The sequence below is a fragment of the Lutjanus erythropterus genome, chromosome 13 (genome assembly GCF_056507025.1).
Source record: "Lutjanus erythropterus isolate fLutEry1 chromosome 13, fLutEry1.hap2, whole genome shotgun sequence".
In the NCBI taxonomy this organism is placed as follows: Eukaryota; Metazoa; Chordata; class Actinopteri; order Lutjaniformes; family Lutjanidae; genus Lutjanus; species Lutjanus erythropterus.
In genome coordinates, this window is record NC_139329.1 from 40,222,392 (window position 1) to 40,248,286 (window position 25,895).

The window sequence follows — 25,895 nt, forward strand, 5'->3', positions numbered from 1 at the left end:
AACAATTCAAATGTTATTTCGTTTCATTTGGAGAAACAGATGTCACGACTTAAGGAAAGATGTATAGATGTAATATAAAAAGAAATGGTGGTCTGGAAGTACTAAGTTTTGAAACATTAAATAATACTTTCAAAGTGAAATGTTAATTAATCTGATCAAAGAGATACAACACTTGGAATACTTTCGTTTAACTTGATGGATGGACTTAAATTCCTGCTTCAATGTGATTACAAAATTCCTAAGTTAAGAGATTTCATAAACAGGCTCTGCTGGCCTGGAAATTAATATAGAAAACATAAATGTACACCAACTAACTAAAATAAATCCTTGTATTACAGTGGTATTATATCAGTCAAACACCTTGTTAATACTGGTGGACAGTTACTGGTGTGTAATGAATTCCTCTCTAACTTTAGGTTTCCACTTACACAGAGTGTGCAGTGGTGTTTGATGCTTCACTGATTATTACTGATAATTGATTGGAAGAAAACCTGCCTGGTTTGGCATAAATTTTGTCTTAATAATAAAGTAAAAGAGGTCTCTTTAAAATTATGCATGAAATATATGCAGCAACAAAAACACTAGAAAGGTTTTAAGATTCATATTGAATATTCTCTTTATTCCCATTTATTCATCACTGCATGTACACCAGAATGTTTGGGTGGATGTTAAAAACTATATAAGAGTAAAAACTAGACAAACGATTTAAGGACAAAGATGTCTTTATATGTTTTGAGGACAGTGAGAAGAAGGACATCAGATTTTTTGTTCAATTAATTTTGTTATTAGGGACATTCCATATTCACAAGAAGAGGTGGACAAACACCAAACCCAACTCTGAACAGTTTCATCAAGAACTGCTTCATTACGTCACTTCAGAGTGAGGAGACTTCCCCTCTGTTTAGGCTGGTCTCCTAAGTCTCGTGTTGTATCGCGATAGTTGGCTAAGAGCCGACGAGAGAAGAAGCTAGCTGTTAGCAGTGTGAGCTAACCGTCAGAGCGGACTGACTTCATATCAACGGTCCGCTGAAACATGACTTTAACCCGATCAGTCCGATGAGTTCGTGTTAATGATCGATCACCTATAGACGGTTTGTTTCATGGATTCAAACTCGGTTAATAATGTTTGTCCCGCTGTGGAGGAAGAGGAGCTGGAGGACGGAGAGATCTGCGATGATGAAACCGACGACAGTGTGCCGACGACCCGGCGGGGGGATGGTAGCAGGCCGGGTCCGGGCCGCGGAGCTCCTCCACGGACACGAAAACCTCACCAACACCCGCGCGGCATGCTGCCTCTCCCGGGGCACCAGCCGCCCGATTACCGCCTCCTGCTGCCGTATAACCGCGGCCCTCACGGTCCGTTCCCCCCGAGCCACCGGCAGCAGTGCGGCCCGAGCGGGCCCGACCGGCCTCCTGCCCCCTCTCCTCCTCCTCCGCTACTCGGGCCTCCGGGGCTCGGGCCTCACGGTGAGCCCAGCCCGCGGAGCAATTTCTGGGAGCGGAGCCACGGGGCCCTGGGCAGGTTCAGACACCGAGGCATGACCAACGGAGGCCGGGGAGGCTGGAACCGAGGCAACAGAGGTCCCCCCGGTCGGTACGGACCCGGAGAGATCCACATGAGCAAGAAACCAGAGTCCCCCCAAAGAAAAGCCCGTATCCTTTAACCTGAAGGAGCTGTGAATAGATCAACTAATCAATCAATGTTATCAGGAGACACTGATGGAACCACTGATCAGCAGGGGCCTGTGGGGACAACAACAACAACAACAACAACGATGATAATAATAATAATAATAATAATAATAATAATAATAATAATAATAATAATAATGATGGTACTAATATTAATAATGTTTAATATGATAACGTGTCCTCCAGTGCTCCCAGTTCAGGTCCCAGTCTCACCTTGTGTCAAAGGTCCTCATGAACTTCATTAGAGCTGCAACGATTAATCGATTATCAAATTAATGGCCAACTACTTTGGATGATTGATTTGAGTCATTTTTTAAGAAGAAAAAAGTTCACACTTTCTGATTTCAGCTGGTTAAACGTGAATATTTTCTGGTTTCTTTACACAGCAGTGGATTTGTCTGGTCAGTCAAGAAAATAATAATCTATAAAAAAGGTTTTTATCCTGGATGACAGTCCTCAGCTGCAGTGTGTCATTGTGATTCACAGGAAAACAAAACCTACAGAAGGACGACTTCCTGCTGCTAACTTCCTGTCTTGTCTGCTCTGTGACCTCAGCAGCACAGGTGGCGTCAGTGGAAGAGAATCAATCGATCAACAGGAAATTAATTGACACTTTTGAAACATTAAATGAGCTTCATTAAACGTCTGAATAGCAGTCAAAGTCTTAATTGAGTTGTGGACAAAAGACATTTGAGGACGATTGATCGACATTTATTAACATTTTTTGACCAATTTTCTTGTTCAAATCAAGATACAGAGAAAATGTGCCATCGATTGTTTCATAATGAAGATAAAATAGATCCAAACATGCTGAGGACGTATTTTTCACTGACGGTGACAGCTGTGACATTTTATACACCAATCAATTCATCAAGAAAATGATCGACAGATTGATCAATAATGAAAGTATTTGTTAGTTGCATCCCTGAAGGTTCTCAGCACAGTTTTATGTTCGAGCTGCAGTGTGTCTGTCTCCTCCTCACTGTGTCCTCCTCACTGTCTCCTCCTCACTGTGTCCTCCTCGCTGTGTCCTCCTCACTGTGTCCTCCTCACTGTGTCCTTTTTATTGTCTCCTTTTCACTGTGTCCTCTTCACTGTCTCCTCTTCACTGTCTTGTCCTCACTGTCTCCTCCTCGCTGTGTCCTCCTCGCTGTCTCCTCCTCGCTGTCTCCTCCTCGCTGTGTCCTCCTCGCTGTCTCCTCCTCGCTGTCTCCTCCTCACTGGAGGAGCTGATCAGATGATTAATTGATTAGTCAAAAAGGGGAAAAAACTGAACATTAAAAAAAAGAATGAATATTTTAAAGTGGTTGTTTTTTTTTGTAGCAGGCAAAAGGTAAAACTATTTGGGTCACTTGGCATGAAATAGTTCAGGGACCCCAGGACTAGATGATTAATGAATGGTGAATGATTTGTTACTTTCCTGACCATGTGACCTCAGAGAAGATGGCGGGGAGGACGGCGGCAAGGAAAGCGCCTCACAGTGTTTCTAAACCAGAGAGCAGTGTTGACGAGTCCTTCGAGGACCTGCTGTCCAAGTATAAACAGATCCAGCTGGAGCTGGAGTGCATCCGGAAAGAGGAGACCATGGCCCTGGAGCCCAGAGGGGCCCCTGTTGCAGAGCGGAGCCCCGACCACACTGCCAGTGTTACAGAGACCAAACCAGTAGCTGAAGCGGCTCCTGGTGCAGACGAAGCGTCTGAGCTGGAGGCCGCCGAGAAGAAAGTGTTCCAAGCGTTCAACATCAAACCTCTGCGCCAGAAACTGCCCGCCCCCCTCAACCTGGAACAGCTGAAGGGGAAGTGGGTGGAGCAAGAGACAGGAGGGGACGCTAAGAAGGAGGGTGAGTCAGAATCTGCTTCCTGTTCTGGAACAGCAGAGCCAAACGTCACTCTCTGCAAACCAACCAAACTCCATTCACAAAATAAATCAGTCATTTTATCTCACAGAACTCAGCAGTTGTTGTTCTGTTAGTGTGTTTGTGTTGTTGTGAGACTTCAGTGAATCTGAATTAACCCTTTAAAACACTGATGTCTCACAGTCACATGTTGGTTGGTTTGTAGAGAGTGATGTTAGTGTTATTTATATATCGGTGGTTTCCTGTCTGACAACAAGGTAAAGTGGTGAAAAGTCTGAACTTTCTCTTTATTAAGTCCCATCTGAAAGTGTGGTTTCTCTTCCTGTTTGTGACCAGGTGAAGAAGAAGAAAGAAGACAAGAAGACGGAGCAGAGGCAGAACAGAAAGCTGATGAAGAGTCGGAGAAGAAGACGTGTCCGAGCTGCAAAGAGGAGACGGACGAGAAGGCAAAGATGTGTTCGTGTCGGAGAGAATCATCAGCCTCCAGCGAGGACTCTGTCATCTCTCCTGACAAGGTGGGATTGATGACATCATCATGGTCATGTGATGTGTAACAAGTGTGGTTTGTTTAACTGTGTGTGTGTGTGTGTGTGTGTGTGTGTGTGTGTGTGCTCGCGCAGCCGGGGGTGAAGGTGGAGGAGGAGGAGCTGTCGGAGCTGCAGCTGCGTCTCCTCGCTCTGCAGTCGGCCAGTAAGAAGTGGCAGCAGAAGGAGCAGCAGGTGATGAAGAAGAGCAAAGACCGCATCACTAAAGGAGCTGCTCCTCCTCCTCCTCTTCCTCCTCCTACTCCTCCTCCAACCAGCAGGCAGAGAGTCACCACCAGGTCCGCCTCCTCCGCCGCTGCCGCCGCCGCCGCTGCTGCTGCTGCTTCTCCTGCAGACAGGAACAGGACCAGGACCAAACCTCAGGACAGAGACAGAGACAGAACCAAGACTGGAGCCAGACCTGCAGACAGAGGCAGACCCAAAGCCAGTCCTAAAGCCAGTCCTAAAGCCGGTCCTAAAGCCGGTCCTAAAGCCGGTCCTAAAGCTGGTCCTAAAGCTGCTCTGGACAGAGGAAGAACTCCAGGAAAACCACATGTAACCAAGAAGAACATCAGTCCAGGTGAGAACACCTGGACACCTGGACACCTGTCGGTCCTCAATATGGATCCTGTTCATGTGTTTAAGTGAAGCTGATGAATGAGTCATTTTATTTTCAGTTTCATCGAATCATACAAACGTAAATGATTCTTTTCATTGTCAGTGAGTGTTTGGATCATATTCTCAGTTGATGATTGAATCGTGTCCCAGACGCTGTGCGTTCTCTCTAAGCTCGAACGAAAGTTGTGTAAAACACAGAATATTTAGTTTGTTGTCAAAGGTATGATGTTGTGATATGAACAGTAAAAAAACTTTATGTCATCTGATGATAATGTGGCGGTGTGTGTCTTAGGCTCGGTGGCGAAGCAGGCGCACAGGAAGCAGCAGCTGAGGACATGGAAGCTGCAGCAGCAGAGGGAGCAGGAGGAGAAACGGCGACAGGAGGACGAAGAACGACGCAAACGAGAGGACGAGATCCGCCGAATCAGAGACCTGTCCAACCAGGACGAGCAGTACAACCGCTTCATGAAGCTGGTGGGAGGGAAGACGAGGACGCGCAGCAAGGTAGGATGATGGAGTCGGGTGGAACCCTGTAGAAACTAGAGTTGGGCAGCATGCTAAAATTTTCCAAACAATCATCGTCCCCCACCCACCTCCTCCCGTCCTCTCAGGTCTCCGCTTGGAGACGTGTGCAAGCGGTGAATTCACTGTTAGACATGCTGCGTACGTTCAGTACGTCCAGTGGACAAAATAAACTCACAAAGTGTCAACAAATGACATGTTCTCACACCTGAAACAGAGAAATGGTTTCACTTGATTGGTTCATTAACGCCTCAGAAAACACACTTCATTAAACTCCACTGAAAATCATGTAGAACTCAACAAAACCATCTTTGTTAAGGTGGAAATATACTTGCTTTTAATAACGTGTTCGCATACGCTCTCCTACGCTTCATGGCTGCTCGCATATCCTGTGTCCATTTGGAGTGATGGTTGTACGCGTCCTCAGAAATTACCGCTACACAAACGCAAACGCATGCTTAGACAGCAAGTATATCTCCGACATCCAACCGTCTCTGGTCAAAATAAATCCTCACTTTACTGCGTGGAAAGAGTTTAAAGAGTCTGACTCTGCAGGCTGTTTTCACTCGTCACCAGCTCAGGTCACTCCTGGTCGGCTGAGTGGGCGTGTCCTGCGCTGCTGGATGAGAGCGCGGTGCAGAGCAGAGGCCGTCACTCTGCACACTGTTACATTAGCAACATAAAATGACAAATATCGCCCTAAAAGTCAGGTAAAAAAGTAATCGGCGATGGATTCAGCCCATCGTTGATAGACGATACATGTGTCCAATCGCCCAACCCTAGTGCAAACACCACAGAAGAAGACTTGAGTGTGACGGGATGTGTGTGTTCTCTCTGTGCTTCAGTCCAGAGATCGAGAACACAGGAAGTCTGCAGGCAAACAGGGTCTGGACTCCTCGGGGAACCTCTACCAGTATGACAACTATGATGAGGTTGCCATGGATACGGACAGTGAGACGGGGTCTCCAGGTGAGTTCCACCTGTTCTTGAACTGTTGATGTTGTGTTCTGATGTGACAAATGAGAACAAATGTTTCTTCTGATTGTTTCAGTGGCGTCGCCGGCACACACGCCGCTGACCGCAGACGATCCAGGATGTTTCCCTCACATGTCTCTCTATGTGACGGACCCTCATCAGTTTGGAATGGTACGCCCCCCCACTCCTCTCTAACTGATTATAGAATATAATGATAATAAACTTTATTTATATAGCACTTTTCTTAACAAAGTTACAAAGTGCTTTACAGAAAATAAAAACTATGAGCAGCTGAAACAAAGAAAGAAACAACAAGTAAAACAACACAAAATAAAAGCAGATGCAGGTAAACATGCAGGAGACGTCACAAGTACAGGGATGAAGGTTAACCAAACCAGAGCCGTGTGGAAAAACCAGTGTTGATGCCAGCATGAAGTGCATTGCAGTAATCTAATCAAGAAAAAATAAAAGTGTGAATAATTTTGTGCAGATCAGCAGAGGACAAAAAGGACCTTATCTTTGAGATTTTTTTGAGCTGATAGAAGGAAGAGTGGACCACACGTTTAACACGAGCCACAAAACAACAAACCAAAAATTACAATTTTGGGGCATAAAACATCTGAAGTCAGTGAGGCAGGAATGAAGATGATCTAAAGCACCGGAGCCACTGGACTGTAGGGGACATTTAACATCTGCACAACAGTGATGGGAGACACCATGTCCCTCTGACTCTGAGGGAACATGTAGACTGAAGACGGCAGAGGGCCGAGGATGGACCCTTGCAGAACATTCTCAGACAACAGATCACGTTCTCCTGTTCTCCAGAGTCATTTACTGGGTGGCAGAAATGTTGTTACTCACCAAGAAGACAAACTTTTCAGACAGCATCGTGTTTCCTGTGGTTCTGTTCACAGCTGAATATAACGTGACATCAGACCTGCAGTGACGACTGAATTCATCAGTTTGAAAGAATCTCAGTAACGTAGAACCAACTCTGTCAGAGCCTGAAAGGAACAGCTGTTGTTGTTGAACAAATGTTGGTCTTGTTGAATTGTCCCCATAAAAACCAGGATGCACTTTTCTTTCTTTAGGATGCGTTTTTAAAAACTCTAAACTGACGTCTGATGTTTTCTCTGCTGGATGAACAGAAACAAAACTCATTTTCACTTTCAGTCTCATTTGACAGTTTATGTTTCAAAGTCAACAAATATATTCACTTATGTTCCCATTTAGATCAAAATGATTGATGACGATCGTGTGAAGAAAAACTTTTTGGAGTCAGTTCAGGAAGTGAAGCTGCAGCTGTGGAGTCCAGATGTTGTTTGTCGGTGACACTCAGCTCTTGTCGTTGTGTTTCAGGATTTCTCTCAGCCGTTCCTCTCCCCTCTGCTGTCCGGCGTTCCTCCCCCACCTCCTCCTCTCCCTCCTCCACCTGAAGAACTGGAACCTCCTCCCAAACCTCCCTTTGCTGATGAGGAGGAGGAGGAGGAGATGCTGCTGAGAGAGACGTGTCTGATGTCGATGGCCAATAAAAGGGTGGCAGCGGTTGAGGTTTGTGTCTCATCACACTGTGAGGAAACGGTTTCTGCAGCTCCTTCAAACGTCTGACGTCCAATAATCACATTCTTAGAATTTAAAATGTATTAAATATGATTCTGAAAAATAGATTTATGATGTAATGATACTTTCAGACAGTTGGATTTGACTTTGTCACAACACAACAAAACAAAACCAGCACACAACAGGGAATATTAATGCAAACTGTCAGTGTCAGTGTGTGTTTAAATTCAGAAAGGTCTTAAAATAAATTGTTGACACTTGTAGAAACCCTGAAATTCAAAGGATCTTTCACACTCGGTTCTCCTGTGAGGTTCTGCAGTGATGAAGTCAAAGGTCTCTGATCACTTATTGTTCCGTCCTCATTGACTGAAACGGCAGAATCTCGTCCACATGAAGCTGCTCCTCTGTCTCTGTTGACGCCGACATGTCCTCGTCTGTCTCTGTGTGCAGGAGAAGAGCTCATCCAGCGGCCCTGCGTCCCCCAGCTGTCCTCCTCCTGCAGGAGTCCAGCAGCCAGTCAGAGGGAACCTGAGCACCGTCAGTCTTAACACCGTGTCCCAGTCCAGAACCAACAAGTTCTCCAGAGGACATCACACTGCCAGAGCCCCACTGGTGGTGAGGACACACACACACACACACACACACACACACACGCTCCATCACATCTCGGCACTATTAAGTGAAGTGCTTTAAACCCAGTTCATCCCACAGTGAACACACACACCTCTGATGATGATGATAAAATGCTCAGTGTAGTGTGTGTGTGTGTGTGTGTGTGTGTGTGTGTGTGTGTGTGTGTGTGTGTGTGTGTGTGTGTGTGTGTGTGTGTTGTCTTGGTCCAGCTGCCGCGACACAAGTCAGTGGTGGTTTCTCTGAACGACTCGGACGACTCGGACTCGGACATGGATGCCTGCAGCTCCACACAGCAGGCAGCGTTGGGAGGTCTGGAGTTCATGATCAAAGAGGCCCGGAGGACCGTCGAGGTGAGTCCAGCAGACTGCTGACCTGCTGCTGACCTGCTGACCTGCTGACCTGCTGCTGACCTGCTGACCTGCTGCTGACCTGCTGACCTGCTGACCTGCTGCTGCTACACACAATATATTTATCAGAAAACTGAGCTGAGCTGTCGTCTGCAGCAGAGACTCTGACTCGTCATGTGACTGATGATGACTGTGTGTGTGTGTGTGTGTGTGTGTGTGTGTGTGTGTGTGTGTGTGTGTGTGTGTGTGTGTGTTTCCTCCTCCAGGCAGCGAAGCCTAAAGCAGCTTCAGGATGTGAGAAGGAGAACAACCCGATCAGAACTCCAGAGGCTCTACCTGAAGCCAAGAAGACCGAGTACCGACTGCTCAAAGAGGAGATCGCCAGGTAATCACCCTCACTACCAGCTGATCGCACGCAGTGACATCACCACGTTTCACACACACTAATCTGTCGTGCCGTGTGTGTGTGACAGCAGGGAGAAGCAGAAACTGCTGAAGGAGAACAGTGTGAGGAGCTCCGCCTCCTCTCCTGCTGCCTCTGACTCTGATCTGTCTGTGAAGTCCACTGCTGGACTCAAACTGACTGAAGCGGAGCTCAGACTCAACAAACACAGGTGAGACTCAACAAACAAACACAGGTGAGACTCTCTGACTCGGGTGAGACTCTCTGACTCGGGTGAGACTCTCTGACTCGGGTGAGAGACTCTGACTCGGGTGAGACTCTCTGACTCGGGTATTAGTATTTAATTTGAGCTGTTTGTTGTTAATTAAACATGTTGAATAACTGATTGACTTCAGTGTTTTAAAGGTTTCTCACACAAACACAAACACACTAACAGATGAAGGCAGCTGAGACCAACATCTCCTCTGTTCTCTGTCTCCATTTTATCAGAGACATGTTTGTCTTATTTAATGGTGGTTTCCTGTAAAAGAAAAGTCTGTCTGACAGAAAGATAAAGAGGAGAATAAATCTTCATGAAGCTGCAGCGTAGGACGTAACAGTCACTGTGAGCAGACCTGTTTAACTGAGTGTCTGTCTGTCTCTGTCTGTCTGTCTGTGTGTCTCTGTCTGTGTCTCTGTCTGTCTGTGTGTCTGTGTGTCTCTGTCTGTGTGTCTCTGTCTGTCTGTGTCTCTGTCTGTCTGTCTGTCTGTGTGTCTCTGTCTGTGTCTCTGTCTGTCTGTGTGTCTGTCTGTCTCTGTCTGTCTGTCTGTCTGTCTGTGTGTGAGACAGGGAGCTGCTGCAGAGGGACGAGGTCGTCCTCAGACATTTACTGCAGCAGGAGCTGAAGAAGAGAGAGTCTCTGAAGGCTGCTGAGGTGAAGGTGTCCAAACTGAGAGAGCAGCTGCAGGCGTCAGAGAAGATCGTCCACGCCAACAGAACGCTGCTCAAGAAGCTGCAGGAACAGGTGGGAACAAGAACGCAGAGTCAGCGCCTAAATATTCAGGAAGGATTAAAATCAGTGGTGTGAGACGGAACACAGCGATGAGTTTAGGAACTGAGTCTGAACAGGAAGAGATGATTTTTACTGTCATGGAAACTTTGACTAAGATCAGATTCTGTAGTGACCTTTGTGGTTTCTGTCTGACCTGTGGTTGTCCTCTGTCTGTCTGTCTGTCTGTCTGTCTGACCTGTGGTTGTCCTCTGTCTGTCTCTGTCTCTCTGTCTGTCTCTCAGGTGCAGCGTGTTGAACACCGTGTCTCCATGAAGAGGAGCCTGGCTGTGCGGTTGGAACAGGAAGTGACTCAGGCTCAGCTGAGCGCAGGAAGAGGGTCCAAACGACGAGCCGACTCCAACCAGACGCAGGTGAGAAACACGAACACCTGAGACACGTTCTGTCCTTCTGTTCTTCTTCTCAGATCGTTCCTCTGTGACAGACGACCACAGCTGAAAGATCCATCTGTAGTCAGCCAGGAAGTGATGTCACCTCTGAATGAAAAACTGAGCTGACAGACACTCACTCCTTAAAAATATGAGGAGAGTAAAAGACTTTAAACAGTCAGACGTGTCCACAGCGCTGGACAAAACTCTGACTCTACACATTCTGTTATACAGGGAGGAACTTCCTGCTCCCGCTGCCTTGTTGGCGTTTCTTTAAACAAATCACAGATGTCTTGGGGGCGGAGCTAAGTCCAGGATGTAGTGACGGTGCTGCTGCAAAATAGTGGGGTTGTTAGCCGTGTCACTAGCCATGTTGTTAGCCTGTTGTTAGCTGTGTCATTAGCCTGTTGTTAGCCTGTTGTTAGCCGTGTCATTAGCCTGTTGTTAGCCTGTTGTTAGCCGTGTCGTTAGCCTGTTGTTAGCCTGTTGTTAGCCGTGTCATTAGCCTGTTGTTAGCCTGTTGTTAGCCGTGTCATTAGCCTGTTGTTAGCCTGTTGTTAGCATGGTTCAGTAGCACCACAGTGAAGGTGTTGGTGCTGATTAACAGTTGAATAAATGTTCGTTTGGCTGTTTTAAAAATATGAATATAAATAATCCTACCTTATGTTCCTATAAACAAACATATAATATAAAATATCAAATTGTCTGCAGAGCTGATAATCTTTACCTCCTAACCCCCTCCTCTGTTGTCCTCCCTCTGTCCCCTCCTCTGTCCCCTCTCTGTCGTCCCCTCTCTGTCGTCCTCCCTCTGTCCCCTCCTCTGTCCCCTCCTCTGTCGTCCCCTGCTCTGTCGTCCCCTCTCTGTCCCCTCTCTGCCCCCTCTCTGTCGTCCTCCCTCTGTCCCCTCCTCTGTCCCCTCCTCTGTCCCCTCTCTGTCCCCTCTCTGTCTCCTCTCTGTCCCCTCTCTGTCGTCCTCCCTCTGTCCCCTCCTCTGTCTCCTCTCTGTCCCCTCTCTGTCCCCTCCTCTGTCCCCTCTCTGCCCCCTCTCTGTCGTCCTCCCTCTGTCCCCTCCTCTGTCCCCTCTCTGTCGTCCCCTCTCTGTCCCCTCTCTGTCCCCTCTCTGTCCCCTCTCTGTCCCCTCTCTGTCGTCCTCCCTCTGTCCCCCTCTGTCGTCCCCTCTCAGCCCAGTAAGCTGCAGCGTGTGGACGGCGTCCCGTCTGGAGGATCAGAGCGTCACTTGGTGGAGCTGATGGCTCAGAAGCAGCGTCTGCAGCAGCTGGAGTCGGAGTACGCCCTGAAGATCCAGAAGTTGAAGGAGGCGCAGGCCCTCCGTAACAAAGGCCTCCTCTCAGACGTGTCCTCTGAGCCTCCTGCACGCGCCTCCACTCCTCCCGATCCACCTCCCTCCTCCACCTCCTTTCCTCTGCCGCAGCCCTCCCTGCATGACCTCACCCAGGACAAACTCACCTTGGACAGTGAAGACGTCCCCGAGACAGACGACCAAGAGCCAGAAGCTGCCCCTGCTCCTCCTGCTCCTCCTGCTGCTCCTGCTGCTGCAGCCAAACGGCCACGCAGACACTCCCTCCGTCAGTCCAGCTCCTCCTTCACCAAACCCAACCTGGAGCAGCTCAGCTCCACTCCAGCTAAAGATCAGAGCTCCTCCAAGTCCCCCCCCCCCACCACCTCCTCCTCCACCTCCTCCACCTCCTCCACCTCCACCTCCTCCTCCACCTCCTCCACCTCCTCCACCTCCACCTCCTCCTCCTCCTCCTCCTCTTCCTCCTCCTCCTCTGGCTCCAGACCTCCTGCTGAGATGTTTGCAGGACTGGACGTGGACACTCTGAGGCTGAGGGACCAGCAGCAGCCTCGGCTGGGGGAGCTGCTGCTGAGGGAGCTGCACAGTGTGGGAGAGCCTGGTGACAAACCCCCACCTGCACCTGCACAGGTGTTTTCATCAACCTTTATTTGTCTGTGTTGTCGTGTTTGTCCTTTACACTCCGACTCACACTGAGACTCAGTAAAAGCAGTTTCACATCATATTTTAGTTTTTACATCTGAAACCTGCTGTGTTAGACTAAATAATTCATGATGGTCAGTGTCTTCTTCTTCTGTCCCCGCAGGTGGTGACTGTGGAGGTGGACGCAGCCACGAGCCAATCGGGGAGCTTGGACCTGAAGCCGGTTCCCTTTGGACCCTATCACAGCCCTCTGCTGGTCTTCAGATCATACAGGTCCATACTGATCCATGACAGCTGCCTGTTTTTTCTGAACTGCTTGTCTTGTTATCTTGTCAATTGAAAATATGTCCAAACACGTGAAAACGGGTGGAGTGCGTGGATGTCCACCTGTTTTCACATGTTTGGACCTATCAGGCCTCAATCGGGCAAAAATTTTTCCACTAATCGATCAGTTGTTCTGGTCATAAAATGTCAGGAAACTGTCTGGTGTGTGTTCAGGTTCAGTCCGTACTACAGGACCAAGGAGAAGTTGTCCCTGAGCTCTGTGACCTACAGCAACACCATCCAACCTGCAACACGCTTCTGTCGCTTCGACCTCACAGGAACCTGCAACGACGACGACTGCAGATGGTGAGAACGCGTTGGTCGGCGCTCTGCTCTGTATATGTCATCATGTATGGTTATGAAACACGTCGCTGCTCCTCTGTTCTGCAGGCAGCACATGAGGAACTGCACTCTGACTGGAAACCAGCTCTTCCAGGACATCCTGTCCTACAACCTGCCTCTGATTGGCTGTACAGAGAGCAGCTCAGATGATGACATCAGTGCCGCCACAGGTGAGCTGCAGAGACACATCTGATAGAAATGTTATAGAATGAATTTGTCTAAAAATATAAAGTTTTCCAGAGTTTGAACAGTATTCTCGTCTTTTTTTAAACCAGGAAGTGAGACAGGGGTCCTTAGGGTATAGCTGACCCTTTGTATGCCTGATTAAATCATCTGGGACCAACTTTAACTTTAAAGGACCAACAGTTTCATAGAAAACTTAGTTTAATACAAACATGATTATAATATCAGATTTTTACAGCTGTGTTGTCAGTTTGAGTGTTTGAAGGATTTGAACGTGTTTAATAGTTTGAAGTTGTGAATTCTTGTCTGTTTTCTAACACAGAACAATTTAACAGATTAAAAATGATAATGATCAAATATATCAATACATTTTTCATCCCAACGTGTTTCTGTGCCTCGTAGAAAAATACATGAAGAAGCTGTTTGGCACCAACAAAGACAGAATGGGAGTCGATCAGAAGGCCGTCCTCCTCGTCAGCAAAGTGAACGAAAGCAAACGACACGGTGAGTGAAGTCTTCGTCATCATCATCATCATTTTCAGATGATCAGTCTCCTGACCTGTCTCTGTCCTCCTCCAGTCCCTCCGTTCACCACCTGTAAAGACATGAGGAGGTGGAGACCGACGCCATCGGCACAGAGCGGCTGCGGCCCCGAGGACAACAGCGAGGACGAGGCCGCAGCCGGACACGTGACGGCTGGGAGACACGGTGAGGAGACGGGTTCACTGCTGTCCCCTCCGGGCTGCAGACAGAAAGACAGACGTCTCACATACTTTACATCTGAAGTTCACAACTCAGATCTTCAGTTTCCTGTCAGACGAGTAAAGAAACCAGAAAATATTCACGTTTAAGAAACTGAGAATTTTATCTTTAAAAAAAAGACTCAATGATTCATTGTTTAATTAACGTCGTCACACTTTTTTTAAAAGTTGGTCAGATTAGAGGAAAAGTTTTTACCTGATTGATCACTAGTTGAAAAATGGATCCAAACATGAAAACGTTCCACCTCTTTTCATGTTTGGATCTATTTTCTACCATTTTCTGACATTTTATAGATAAACAACTATAATTGATTAATTGTTTTAATTAATAAGTAATTGATGATTAGTTGCAGCCTCAGTTCTGTCCATGATCATCTGCTGACTGTGTTCATGTCTCTGCACACAGAGGACGGCTCCGTGTCCAGCCTGTCTGCTCTGGACGTCTGTGTCACATCGGAGGACAAACGTTATTTTGTCAGTGAGACGGACGACATATCAAACCTGGAGACAAGTGTCCTGGAGAGTCCTGGAGACACTCAGCTGTGGATCAAACTGGCCTTCAAATACCTCAATCAGAACGAGACGTAAGTCGTCTCATTTCTCTTCACCGCTCGTACGACCTCGGCTTGAGAATCTGATGTCGACCTGATGTCTGTCCTCAGGTCTGCCGCGGAGTGTCTGGAAGCCGCTCTGAACACGTTGTCTCGAGCTCTGGAGACAAACTGCGATGACCCGGAGGTGTGGAGTCACTACCTGTCCCTGTTCTCCAGACGGGGCAGCAGAGACGAGGTGCAGGAGATGTGTGAGATGGCTGTGGAGCACGCGCCGCACTACAGAGTCTGGTGGAACGTGAGTCCAAACGTTTCTGTTGAAGATCCGTCCACACTGCCCAGCTGTCCTCTGACTGTCCTCTGGCTGTCCTCTGGCTGTCCTCTGGCTGTCCTCTGCAAGCCGCCCCGTCACATCAAGTTGTTATGATGGAGAAATATTTCAAATCTATTACGGCAAAAATCTGCAAAGGAAAAGTCAGAAACTGATCGACGTAATGCTGCTTTTTATTCCTGATGAACTACATGAGTCCAGACTCTGCTCTGATTGGCTGGCAAAAAATGTTGAGACGACTGAAAATGTCAAAGCAGCTGACTGTCATGATTATGAGTTTTGACATAAAGTGTAAAAGTTTAGCTGCAGCTTGTCGAGTGACCGTCTTCTGTCTTCTGCGTCCACACTGATCAGTTCATTGATTTCTGCCTGCAGTATTTGAACCTGGAGAGCTCGTTCGAGGGGAAGGACTACGTGTGTGATCGTCTGCTGCACTTCCTCCTGTCTGAAGCGTCTCCTGGCGTCTCGGACAAACTGTCCTTCCAGCTGATGGAGGCTCTGCTCTACAGAGTCCACCTCAACCTGTTCACGGGCAGGATGGACGGCGCGCTGGCCGTCCTGCAGGTCAGACATGGACGACAGCAAGAGACAGACAAACTGTAGAAAATTATAGGGTGAAAACTGTAAGCTCTGTCCTTCATTGATCATTGACTAAATTAATGATCAATAAGTGAAGACGTACGTCAGTGTGCTCCACCTGATTTCAAGCTTTTTTTCAACTAGGGATCAATTTGGCAGTAATTTTTCCACTAATCAAGAAGTTGTTATGGTCCATAAAATGTAAAAAATGTTGATCATGTCTAATATTAAACAATAATCAATAATATTGTTTTGTGTTTCTTCAGAACGCGCTGAAGTCGGCCCACGACAGGAGCATCGCTGAGCACCTGACGGCCGGCGACCGGGCGCTGCTCTGGCTCTCTTACATCCACCTGACGGAGTTTGACCGGCTGCCGTCGGGCCTGTACGACCCGGCAGAGTCCGGCCCGTCCAGACTGGTCAGCAGAGAGTCCTTCCTGCTGCCCTGGAGGACGCCGCAGGACATCAGCACGCCGCCTGACATCCTCACCGCCCTCTTTCAAGGTACGGACACATCAGACAGCAGCAGGATGATCACAGTAACGTGTCAGTCAGAGTTTAGTCTCTTCATCTTGTGTCTTCGTCTGTCTCAGACGCCATCCGTCAGTGCAGCGACGAGTCTGTGTCTCCCAGGGAGAGGACGCTGGCCTGTCTGCCTCTTCACACCAACCTCATCTTCCTCAACAGACTGCTGGAGAGGTGAGCCGACTCGTGAGAATGAAGCAGGTCTTTACCTCATGTGACAGTTCAGGATCAGAGTCAAAGACAGACCCGTCCCCTCTGCTCAGGTGGACTGTCTCTGACTCTGCTGTGGATATTCAGGGTGAGGATGTTTTTCAGGACCCGGTGGTTTAGACCAACAAAGGATCTCTAATGTCTTCCATTTGAGTTTTCTTTGTCAGTGTATTTTGAGACAGCTGTCCAATCACATTCAGTCCCTCCATTCTGTCTCCTTCCTCCAACAGTGTCTTTGCTTTCAGTCGTCCCATCAAAACCAGATCTGTCCTGCAGAGACTTGTCTTTTTCTCCTCCTGAATTTGTTGGGTTACTTCAACATTTACAGATGATGACGTTGTCTTCATGCAGGTTTGACGAGGGCGTCTCTCTGTGTGAGTCTCTGCTGGAGGTCTGTCCCGAGTCCTGCGCTCTGAGAGACGCTCTGGCCGACCTCCACATCAGGAGGGGACACACGGATCAGGCGGTCAGCATGTGGCTTCACGCTCTGGCCGAGTGTCCCAACAACGCCGAGGTCTTCTATCACTCCTGCAAGTTCCTCATGGCTCAGGTGAGCTCAGGTGTCTGCGTCCAGGTGGGACGGAAACAATCCTACTGTCGCTCAGTTAAATGTTGTGTTTTTCTCCCTGCGTCTTGTCTGACAGGAGCAGTCGAGCGCCATCGTTCCTCTGTTCAGAGGCTTCGTCCTTAGTCTGTGTGAGGACGAGCAGAATGAGAGGACACCTGTGGACGTTCTCAGGTACACAGTGTGTGTGTCAGTGTGATGAATGCTGAAATACACCGAGGACTTCAGGTTACCGTTTCACTTTTCTCTTCTCAGACACATCCTGGGGTTTCCCTCTGAGGAGCTGCTGAGAGGTCCAATCATCAAGGAGCTGCAGGAGCAGCTCCGCCCACAGATCGCTTACCTCCACCTCGTTCACTGGTCTGTGTTGATTTATTCATGACGTATTTCTAAGTTCTGCTTTGATGGATGTTTGAGTTAGAGCTGCTCCCCATCAACAACACTGAACTCTGACTCGGTGTCTGTGCTGATTGGCTGTTACTTGTGACCTCTAACCAATCAGATAGTGTTGTGGGCGGGACACTGAGTCAGACTACAGAGTGCAGGAGTGTATTATACTGTACAGCGTGTAATTATCTATTGTATGTGTTATAGTATAGTATTAGAAGTTTATTATTATTATTATTATTATTATTATTATTCCATCACTATGGCGACGACTACAAACTGAGACCAAAGTGCATTTTTAATCCTGATGTCACCTGATCTGAAAAACGATGTGTGACTCAGAAGAGTGATACAATCTGACCTGTGAGTTTTGTTGCATCCTGAGTATCGAGTCATTTTTGTATTTATTGATCAAATAAACCAAACCAGCCAAAGACGAGTTCGCAGAACTCTGAGTTTTCGTGTAAATTCCGTGTCAGTGACACGTAGGATGTGAATCGCTGAGGTTAAACTGCCCTCGTTGTTGTTGTTGCTGCAGTCGCTGGCAGTGGCTTCATGGCTCTGTGGACGAGACGGTGGACGCCTTTGAGCGAGCGCTGGGATCGTCGCTGCAGCTGGACGAGCTTCACAAGCTGTGGATGGAGTGAGTGTCTGTGCAGGAGCGCCACCTGCTGCTCGGTTTCTACTCTGAGCGACGTTCAGTCCAACCTGTAGCTCACTTTTACAAAGACGCTCTGATTACAGTTTACACACATAAAAACAGTAAAAGACTGAGACAGAAAGACGTGGACATCATCTCACCGCTCTCTGACAGTTAAACTGATTAACAGGAATTAATTGTGGAGGATTAGATTTAATCTCAGTGTTAAGATGATTTTTGAGGACCAGATAATGTTGGACTCTCGTCCACTGTGACAGTTTCTACAGTTGAAAAGAAGTTTATTAAAAAATATATAATGCAGTGACCGCCATCCAACTTTGTCATGTAGAAAACAAAGTGAATTCTGGGAGGTTTTGTGTTTTTGCAGTTTTGTAAAATAAGTCCTGCTGCAATAATGAAGCCAGTTAACTTTGACCTGCTGGTGAAAATGTGAAGGAGACAGAAGTGATGATCATGTTGAGAACTGGTCTGCATCAGAACCCTGACACTTTGATCTGATTCATTTATAAATTATAAATCATCTTCTACCACTAAGAATAACTTACAGACCAGTGACATGATCTTTCCCTTTTCCTTAATTGATCCTCAGTAACATTAAAGATCAATGAATCAGTGTTTCACAGAAACATGTGACATTGATACACTTTGAATCTGAAGACCTGAAACCACAAAGTTCTTCACATGAACAATTCAAGAATATGAAGAACACGAGGGAACATGTTTACAGATCAATGATGGACAGAAATGATTAGCTTCATATCCATTCAGTTTCACTTGATCAATCAGATTCTTAACCACACTTTAATTGATTAGCATCTTTATTTGTTTTAATCAAACCCAACAGATTCCAGGTGTTTCACAAGAATGTGATGATTGACAGTATTGATACCCTGAGATCAATCAATCAATCAATATGAATCATTATCATCTGTGTTCTGTGTGTGTGTGTGTGTGTTCTGTGTGTGTTCTGTGTGTGTGTGTGTTCTGTGTGTGTTCTGTGTGTGTGTGTGTTCTGTGTGTTCTGTGTGTGTTCTGTGTGTGTGTTCTGTCTGTGTTCTGTGTGTGTTCTGTGTGTGTTCTGTGTGTTCTGTGTGTTCTGTGTGTGTGTTCTGTGTGTGTTCTGTCTGTGTTCTGTCTGTGTTCTGTCTGTGTTCTGTGTGTGTTCTGTGTGTGTTCTGTGTGTGTTCTTCGCGTCCTGTGTGTGTTGTGTGTGTTGTGTGTGTGTTGTGTGTGTTGTGTGTGTTCCGTGTGTGTTCCGTGTGTGTTCTGTGTGTGTTCTGCGTGTGTTCTGTGTGTTCTGTGTGTGTTCTGTGTGTTCTGTGTGTGTTCTGTGTGTTCTGTGTGTTCTGTGTGTGTTCTGTGTGTGTGTTCTGTGTGTGTTCTGTGTGTTCTGTGTGCGTTCTGTGTGTGTTCTGTGTGTGTTCTGTGTGTGTTCTGTGTGTTCTGTGTGTGTGTTCCGTGTGTGTGTTCTGTGTGTGTTCTGTGTGTTCCGTGTGTGTTCCGTGTGTGTTCTGTGTGTGTTCTGTGTGTGTTCTGTCTGTGTTCCGTGTGTGTTCTGTGTGTGTTCTGTGTGTGTTCTGTGTGTGTTCCGTGTGTGTTCTGTGTGTGTTCCGTGTGTGTTCTGTGTGTGTTCCGTGTGTGTTCTGTGTGTGTTCCGTGTGTGTTCCGTGTGTTCTGTGTGTGTGTACAGTTACCTGGAGTTCAGCTGCAGTCTTCAGACCCGCGGTCGCTCCAAACTGTTCTCAGATCTGGTCCATCGGTGTCTCAGCACCGTTCCGTCTCGACTGGACGTTCCCTTCAACCCTGCAGAGTTCTGGAGCTGCTACAGTTTCCACAACAAGGTCAGACTGTGTGTGTCAATCAATCAATCAATCAATCAATCAATCAATCAATCAATCAATCGATCAAACAATCACTATGGACGTTGTGATTTGCTGATATTTATGATGATGGTGAATATTTAAAAGTTAGAAATCGACTCACCTGAAGTTGATTCTGTACAAATAATTTTATTTTTTGTTTTCAAATAAGAAAAAAAAAAAACTAAAGTTGACTTTGACGTCTGATTTAAAGCTGCAGCGTCTGAAAAATCAAAAGCCAAAGATTCAAATTCAAATTCAAAAGAAATCTCAGCATTTTATGTCATTGTTTGCATGAAAAATAACTTCAAATAAACATCTTAAATATGTCTAAGTCTGTTACCTGCTCAGACAGGTGAGATGAAGGTTCCTAACAGAACGAGTTCTTCTTCATGTTGATCTCAAACTGAAACGTTCACATCGTCAACACGTTCTGATCATACAGTCAATGTTAAATCACAAAAATCATTTTCAAATTCATATTTTGGGTCAGATGATGGATACATGTTGGTCCATGATGATGTAACCAGCAGGTTGATGTTGAGTGAGCAGGTCAGTGTTAATTAAACCCTTCAGGATGATTCATGTCGGGGTCCTTCATCATCATCATCATCATCATCAGCTGCTCACTGGACGTCTGTCCTCCTCCTAAACTCATGATTTGACTTTAATTCATTTGACAAAAAAGAGACAAAATGCACAATAAACAGGTTGTCAGCTGGTTTGAATCGTGCAGATCTGTAAAATCTGTGAACTTGTTTATTCCAGCTGTTGTTGTTGTTGTTGTTGTTGTTTACCACGGTGGTCTGATCCATGTGACGTTTCTGCCGTCTGTATTTTACGCCGTATGTTCATGATGACAGCTGTGTCTTCGTTCACTTCGTTGTGTTTCTTCAGTTTGTGCGTCTGTGGTGTGAGGAAGCTGCTGAATCAGAGAAATCAAACTTTCTTTTAGATGAAGGAGAAAACATGCTGACATTAAATCACCTGTATGTGACACAGTGGTTTCTACCTGGAAGTTACTGTAAACAAACACTCTGATTGGTTCTGTAGATCTTAATAACTCTGCTGGTCGTGATGAAAAGAAGCTGCTGTTTTTATTTTCAGGTGGTGACTCTGTACCTGAGCTGTCTGCCACAGTCCCAGCATGCACTGGTGCTGGAGAGACTGAGATACGCCATGCCTAACAACACTGAACTGGGCCTCAGGTACACACACACACACACACACACACACACACACGATGTATGAGGTCAGGTCTGATGTAAACCAGCAGAGGTGGACTGGTTTCTGTGTGTCAGGAACAGCTGCCGTAGTTTTCAGTTGCTTTCTGAGTCGAGTTGTTGTTGTGCAGGTTGCTGCATCAGGAGTGGCAGGACGGAAACATTGAACACCTCAAGTTCCAGGCTCGGATGTTGAACACTAACTCTCCAAAGTGTTTGGCCTTCTGGAAAATGTGAGTGTAAAGAAAACCAGGTGGACAGAAAACACACAGAAAACACACAGAAAACACACAGAAAACACAAAGAAACAAAGAAACACAAAGAAAAAACACAAAGAAACACAAAGAAACAAAAACACAAAGAAACAAAGAAACACAAAGATAATAACTAAAACAGCCACGAGGAGAAAATGTGAAAGTGTAACGTGACATCAGGTCGACAGAATTTATTACAAGCTGTGAGTTTTAACGGCGTCGTCAACGAGAAGAAAACCAAAAATAAATGAAGCTCCAGTCAGTCTGTCGGACAGCAGGGGTTCTAAACCTGGGGCCTGAGACCCCACAAAGGATCACTACATTTTTTTTTAAAGAGGAAGAGTTGAACCAGAAACAGCTGATTTATTGATCTCAAGAAACTCACCAACATCCTTCAGCTTCATTCAAACTTTACATAAACGAAATGAAACTGAACGGAAACGTCTTGGTTCGTCTTTTTACTGTCCAACAATCAACAACTCTGGTTTGGTCCAAATAAAACTTTAGTTCACGGTGGGATGGAGCGGGGAGCGTCCAGCGCGGGTGATGCTGCACAGCTGGAGTGCATCATGGTTCACTGACGCACCAGAACATGAACACAGACGCATGCTGTGTATGACGTCCCGCCACTGAGCAGCATCACAGCGTCCACTGTCCACGTTTTCATTCGTGGACGTTCTGCTGGTAGACGAGAGCATCACCTGAGCTGCGACTGACTGAAACAGCAGATTAGCACCTGGGACGCTAACGGCACAAACATAAACAAGCTAACAGCTGTTAGCTCTTGTTTTGCAGTGATGTTGTGGTTTTAAAACCAGAGCTCCCCTCCTGACGTGCAGATGTTCCTCAACATGTTCCGTCGCTGCGTTCTCTCCTGCATTTTCAGCTCGAGGTTTTTTGTTGTTGGGACTGAAAACGTAGATCCGTACGCTGCAGTGCCGCTGTGACAAACTGACCAATGGCAGCGAGTATCCAGAGAGTCAGACTAGCATCTACCTGACGATGGAACATGAAGCTTTTAACATGAATTTTCCTCATTAATGATTGATTTTTCATCCACCTGCCAATAATCTGATATTTAGATTTGTCTGACCCGCCCACCTGCAGGTTTCTCCAGGGTCACATGACAAAAAACACACAAAACAAAACACACACATTATCTTTTGTTTTCTATATTTATTTGTTTAATCTTTGACTGTTTATAAAGCTTTATGACACTTTGCTTAATTGATCATTGGTAACATTTCACAATCAATTGAAATTAAAAAGTGTAGATTTTGCATTTTCCAAACGTCCCCGTCAATCAAACCTTTGTGCAGCAGCATGTTGGACGTTCTCTGACGGCGTTCTACACACATCATACACAAACACGTTAAACACATGAAGTGGAGCGTTCAGATCTTTATTTGATAGATCAGATTCTTAACTGATGAATCGATCATCAATAAATCATCACCCCCACGTGAAACTTAAAGACGGACTGAGTGGGTTTGTTGAACAGATGAATCATGATGTTGTGGATTAAAAGCAGCCTGACTGAAGCTGACCGCCTGTTTGTTTCTCGGCAGAGCGATTTCTGCGGTGAGGGAACTAAAGCAGCGACCTGAGGTGAGTCACTGATGGACGGGTCATGTGACACTCAACAGGAAGTTTAGTCTAAATAACTTCAAAAGCTAAAAGCATCTTTGATTTTCGGTGTGGGAAGTTGTTTCATTGATGATGGTGATGATGATGATGAAGAACTGTGACTGAATCTGATTTCTTCTTCTGCAGGTTTATTATCAGCAGTAATGTGTAAAGTGTCCGTTTAGCTTCAGTTTGTGTGTTTGTTGTGTTTGTAGTGTTAGAACCCGACTGAAGTGAACCTCTGACTTCATCCACGTGTCCTTTTGTGTCTCTGTCTCACTGACTGGACGCTCCGTCCTCTGCTGTGTCTTCTGTCCCCCTCCTCTTCCTCTTTTATTGGATCTGATTTCTGTTGTAGGTGAGACTTCTGTATCAGCAGGCGCTCAACAACCTGCCGCTGTGTGCCGCCCTGTGGAAAGATGTAATTCACACACACACACACACACACACACAGAGAACACACACACACACACACACAGAGAGAGAACACACACACACACACACACACACACACACAGAGAGAACACACACACACACACACACACACACACACACACACACACAGAGAGAGAACACACACACACACACACACAGAGAGAGAACACACACACACACACACACACACACACACACACACACACACACACACAGAGAGAACACACACACACACACAGAGAGAGAACACACACACACACACACACAGAGAGAACACACACACACACACACAGAGAGAGAACACACACACACACACACAGAGAGAGAACACACACACACACAGAGAGAGAACACACACACACACAGAGAACACACACACACACACAGAGAACACACACACACACACAGAGAACACACAGACACACACACACACACAGAGAGCACACACACACACACACACACACACACAGAGAACACACAGACACACACACAGAACACACACACACAGAGAGAACACACACACACAGAACACACACACACACACACACACACACACACAGAACACACAGACACACACACAGAACACACACACACACACACACACACACAGAGAACACACACACACACACACACAACACACAACACACACACACACAGAGAACACACAGACACACAGACACACAGACACACACACAGACACACACACACACAGAGAACACACACACAGAGAACACACACACACACACACACACACACACACAGAGAACACAGAGAACACACACACACACACACACACACAGAGTACACACAGACACACACACAGAGTACACACAGACACACACACAGAGTACACACAGACACACACACAGAACACACACACACACACACACACACACACACAGAGAACACACAGAGAACACACACACACACAGAGAACACACACACACACACAACACACACACACACACAACACACACACACACACACACAACACACACACACACACACACACACACACAGAGAACACACACACACACACACACACACACACACACACACACACACACACAGAGAACACGCACACACACACAACACACACACACACACACACACACACACACAGAGAACACACACACACACACACACACACACACACAGAGAGAACACACACACACACACACACACACACACACACACACACAGAGAGAACACACACACACACACACACACACACACACACACACACACACACACAGAGAACACACACACACACACACACACACACACACACACACACACACACACACACACAACACATGTAACAGTCAGTCAGGTGTCTCCTCTGTAAAAACAGTGAAAGTTCACTACGTCACACACAGTGAGCTGCTAACAGGATGTAGCTAACGGCCTGCAGCTAACAGGATGTAGCTAACGGCCTGCAGCTAACAGGATGTAGCTAACGGCCTGCAGCTAACAGGATGTAGCTAACGGCCTGCTGCTAACAGGACGGCCTGCTGCTAACAGGATGTAGCTAATGGCCTGCCGCTAACACAGTGCAGCTACTTTTTGTGTGTACGTGATGCTAACAGCTGCCAGCAGTCTTCATATCTAAAATAATCTGAAGATGTTGTAACTTTGTTGTCAGTTTTGAGGAGACACCTGAAGTGACACAATGTTTACATCACACCTGTTCACCTGTTGCCCTACCCCGTCCTCACCCTCCTCTCTCTCCCCCCCACCCCCACAGTGGCTGCTGTTTGAGGCGGCGGCGTCCTCAGCAGCAGCAGGAGGAGGAGGAGGACAGGTGGACAGACTGAGGAGGCTCCTGGACAGGTGTCAGCAGGTGGGAGTGAGTCTCACAGTGAGCTGCTGACTGAAGACGAGTGACGTCCATCAGCACCACCACAAACTCAATAAATCAATAATCAATAATCAGCTGTAGATGATTGAACGAGAGCAGACAGATGAGACGAGGTAAGACAGACGTCCCTCCCCTCCCCCCTCAGCTCACCTCGTCCAGGACGCCTCGCGCTCGCTGCTGCTGCTTTAATCCATCATGTACGTAAGTATCAGTGATGATGATGATGATGATGATGATGATGATGTTTATTGATCATCGTTTTGTTTCTGTCACTCTTCATTTGGACTTCATTTCCTCCCTTTTTGTTTTGATTTCTCCTGAGGGGGGGTATGTGTGGGGGGGGTGGGTGGGTGGGACAGACCGTGACATCATCACTGTGGTGTTTGACCCCTCCGTGTGTGTTCTAAAGGACCCGCCCCTCCCCCACGTTGTCTTTTCTTTGTCTCCTGAGGAGAAACAGGACTTTTATTTTGTTAAACTGATCAGACTTTTTGAGTAATGATCTGTGATGGAGTGTGGCCGCCGCCCGCCTGGCCCCGCCCTCACCGCCGCCGCCGCTGTAGTATTTTGTATTTGGCCTCGTCGTGGGTCTGAATGTGTGAGAGGGAGAGACTGCCACAGAGACTGATCCAGAGACAGTCAGGACCTCCATGTGCAATCTGTTTTTTTTTTTTTTTGTCAAATTTCTCTAATGAATAAAGAGTATTAGAGGAGA

General features: G+C 46.7%; 1 protein-coding gene across 1 annotated transcript; it reads left to right on the forward strand.

The window, feature by feature from the left end:
- Positions 1-708: 708 nt before the first annotated feature.
- zfc3h1 (zinc finger C3H1-type containing) lies at positions 709-25,895 on the forward strand. Its single transcript, XM_084734557.1, has 35 exons — positions 709-1,653; positions 3,131-3,532; positions 3,884-4,062; positions 4,168-4,651; positions 4,982-5,193; positions 6,057-6,180; positions 6,263-6,357; positions 7,546-7,737; positions 8,197-8,361; positions 8,589-8,729; positions 8,993-9,111; positions 9,200-9,340; positions 9,959-10,133; positions 10,403-10,531; positions 11,730-12,491; positions 12,667-12,776; positions 13,002-13,133; positions 13,218-13,339; positions 13,755-13,856; positions 13,932-14,060; positions 14,520-14,697; positions 14,776-14,962; positions 15,371-15,559; positions 15,841-16,078; positions 16,168-16,273; positions 16,661-16,859; positions 16,954-17,048; positions 17,130-17,234; positions 17,800-17,904; positions 19,613-19,763; positions 20,889-20,989; positions 21,136-21,237; positions 22,827-22,866; positions 23,243-23,305; positions 25,067-25,895. The coding sequence occupies exons 1-35, from the start codon at positions 1,101-1,103 to the stop codon at positions 25,190-25,192; spliced, it is 6,453 nt and encodes a 2,150-aa protein (XP_084590683.1). The 5' UTR covers positions 709-1,100; the 3' UTR covers positions 25,193-25,895.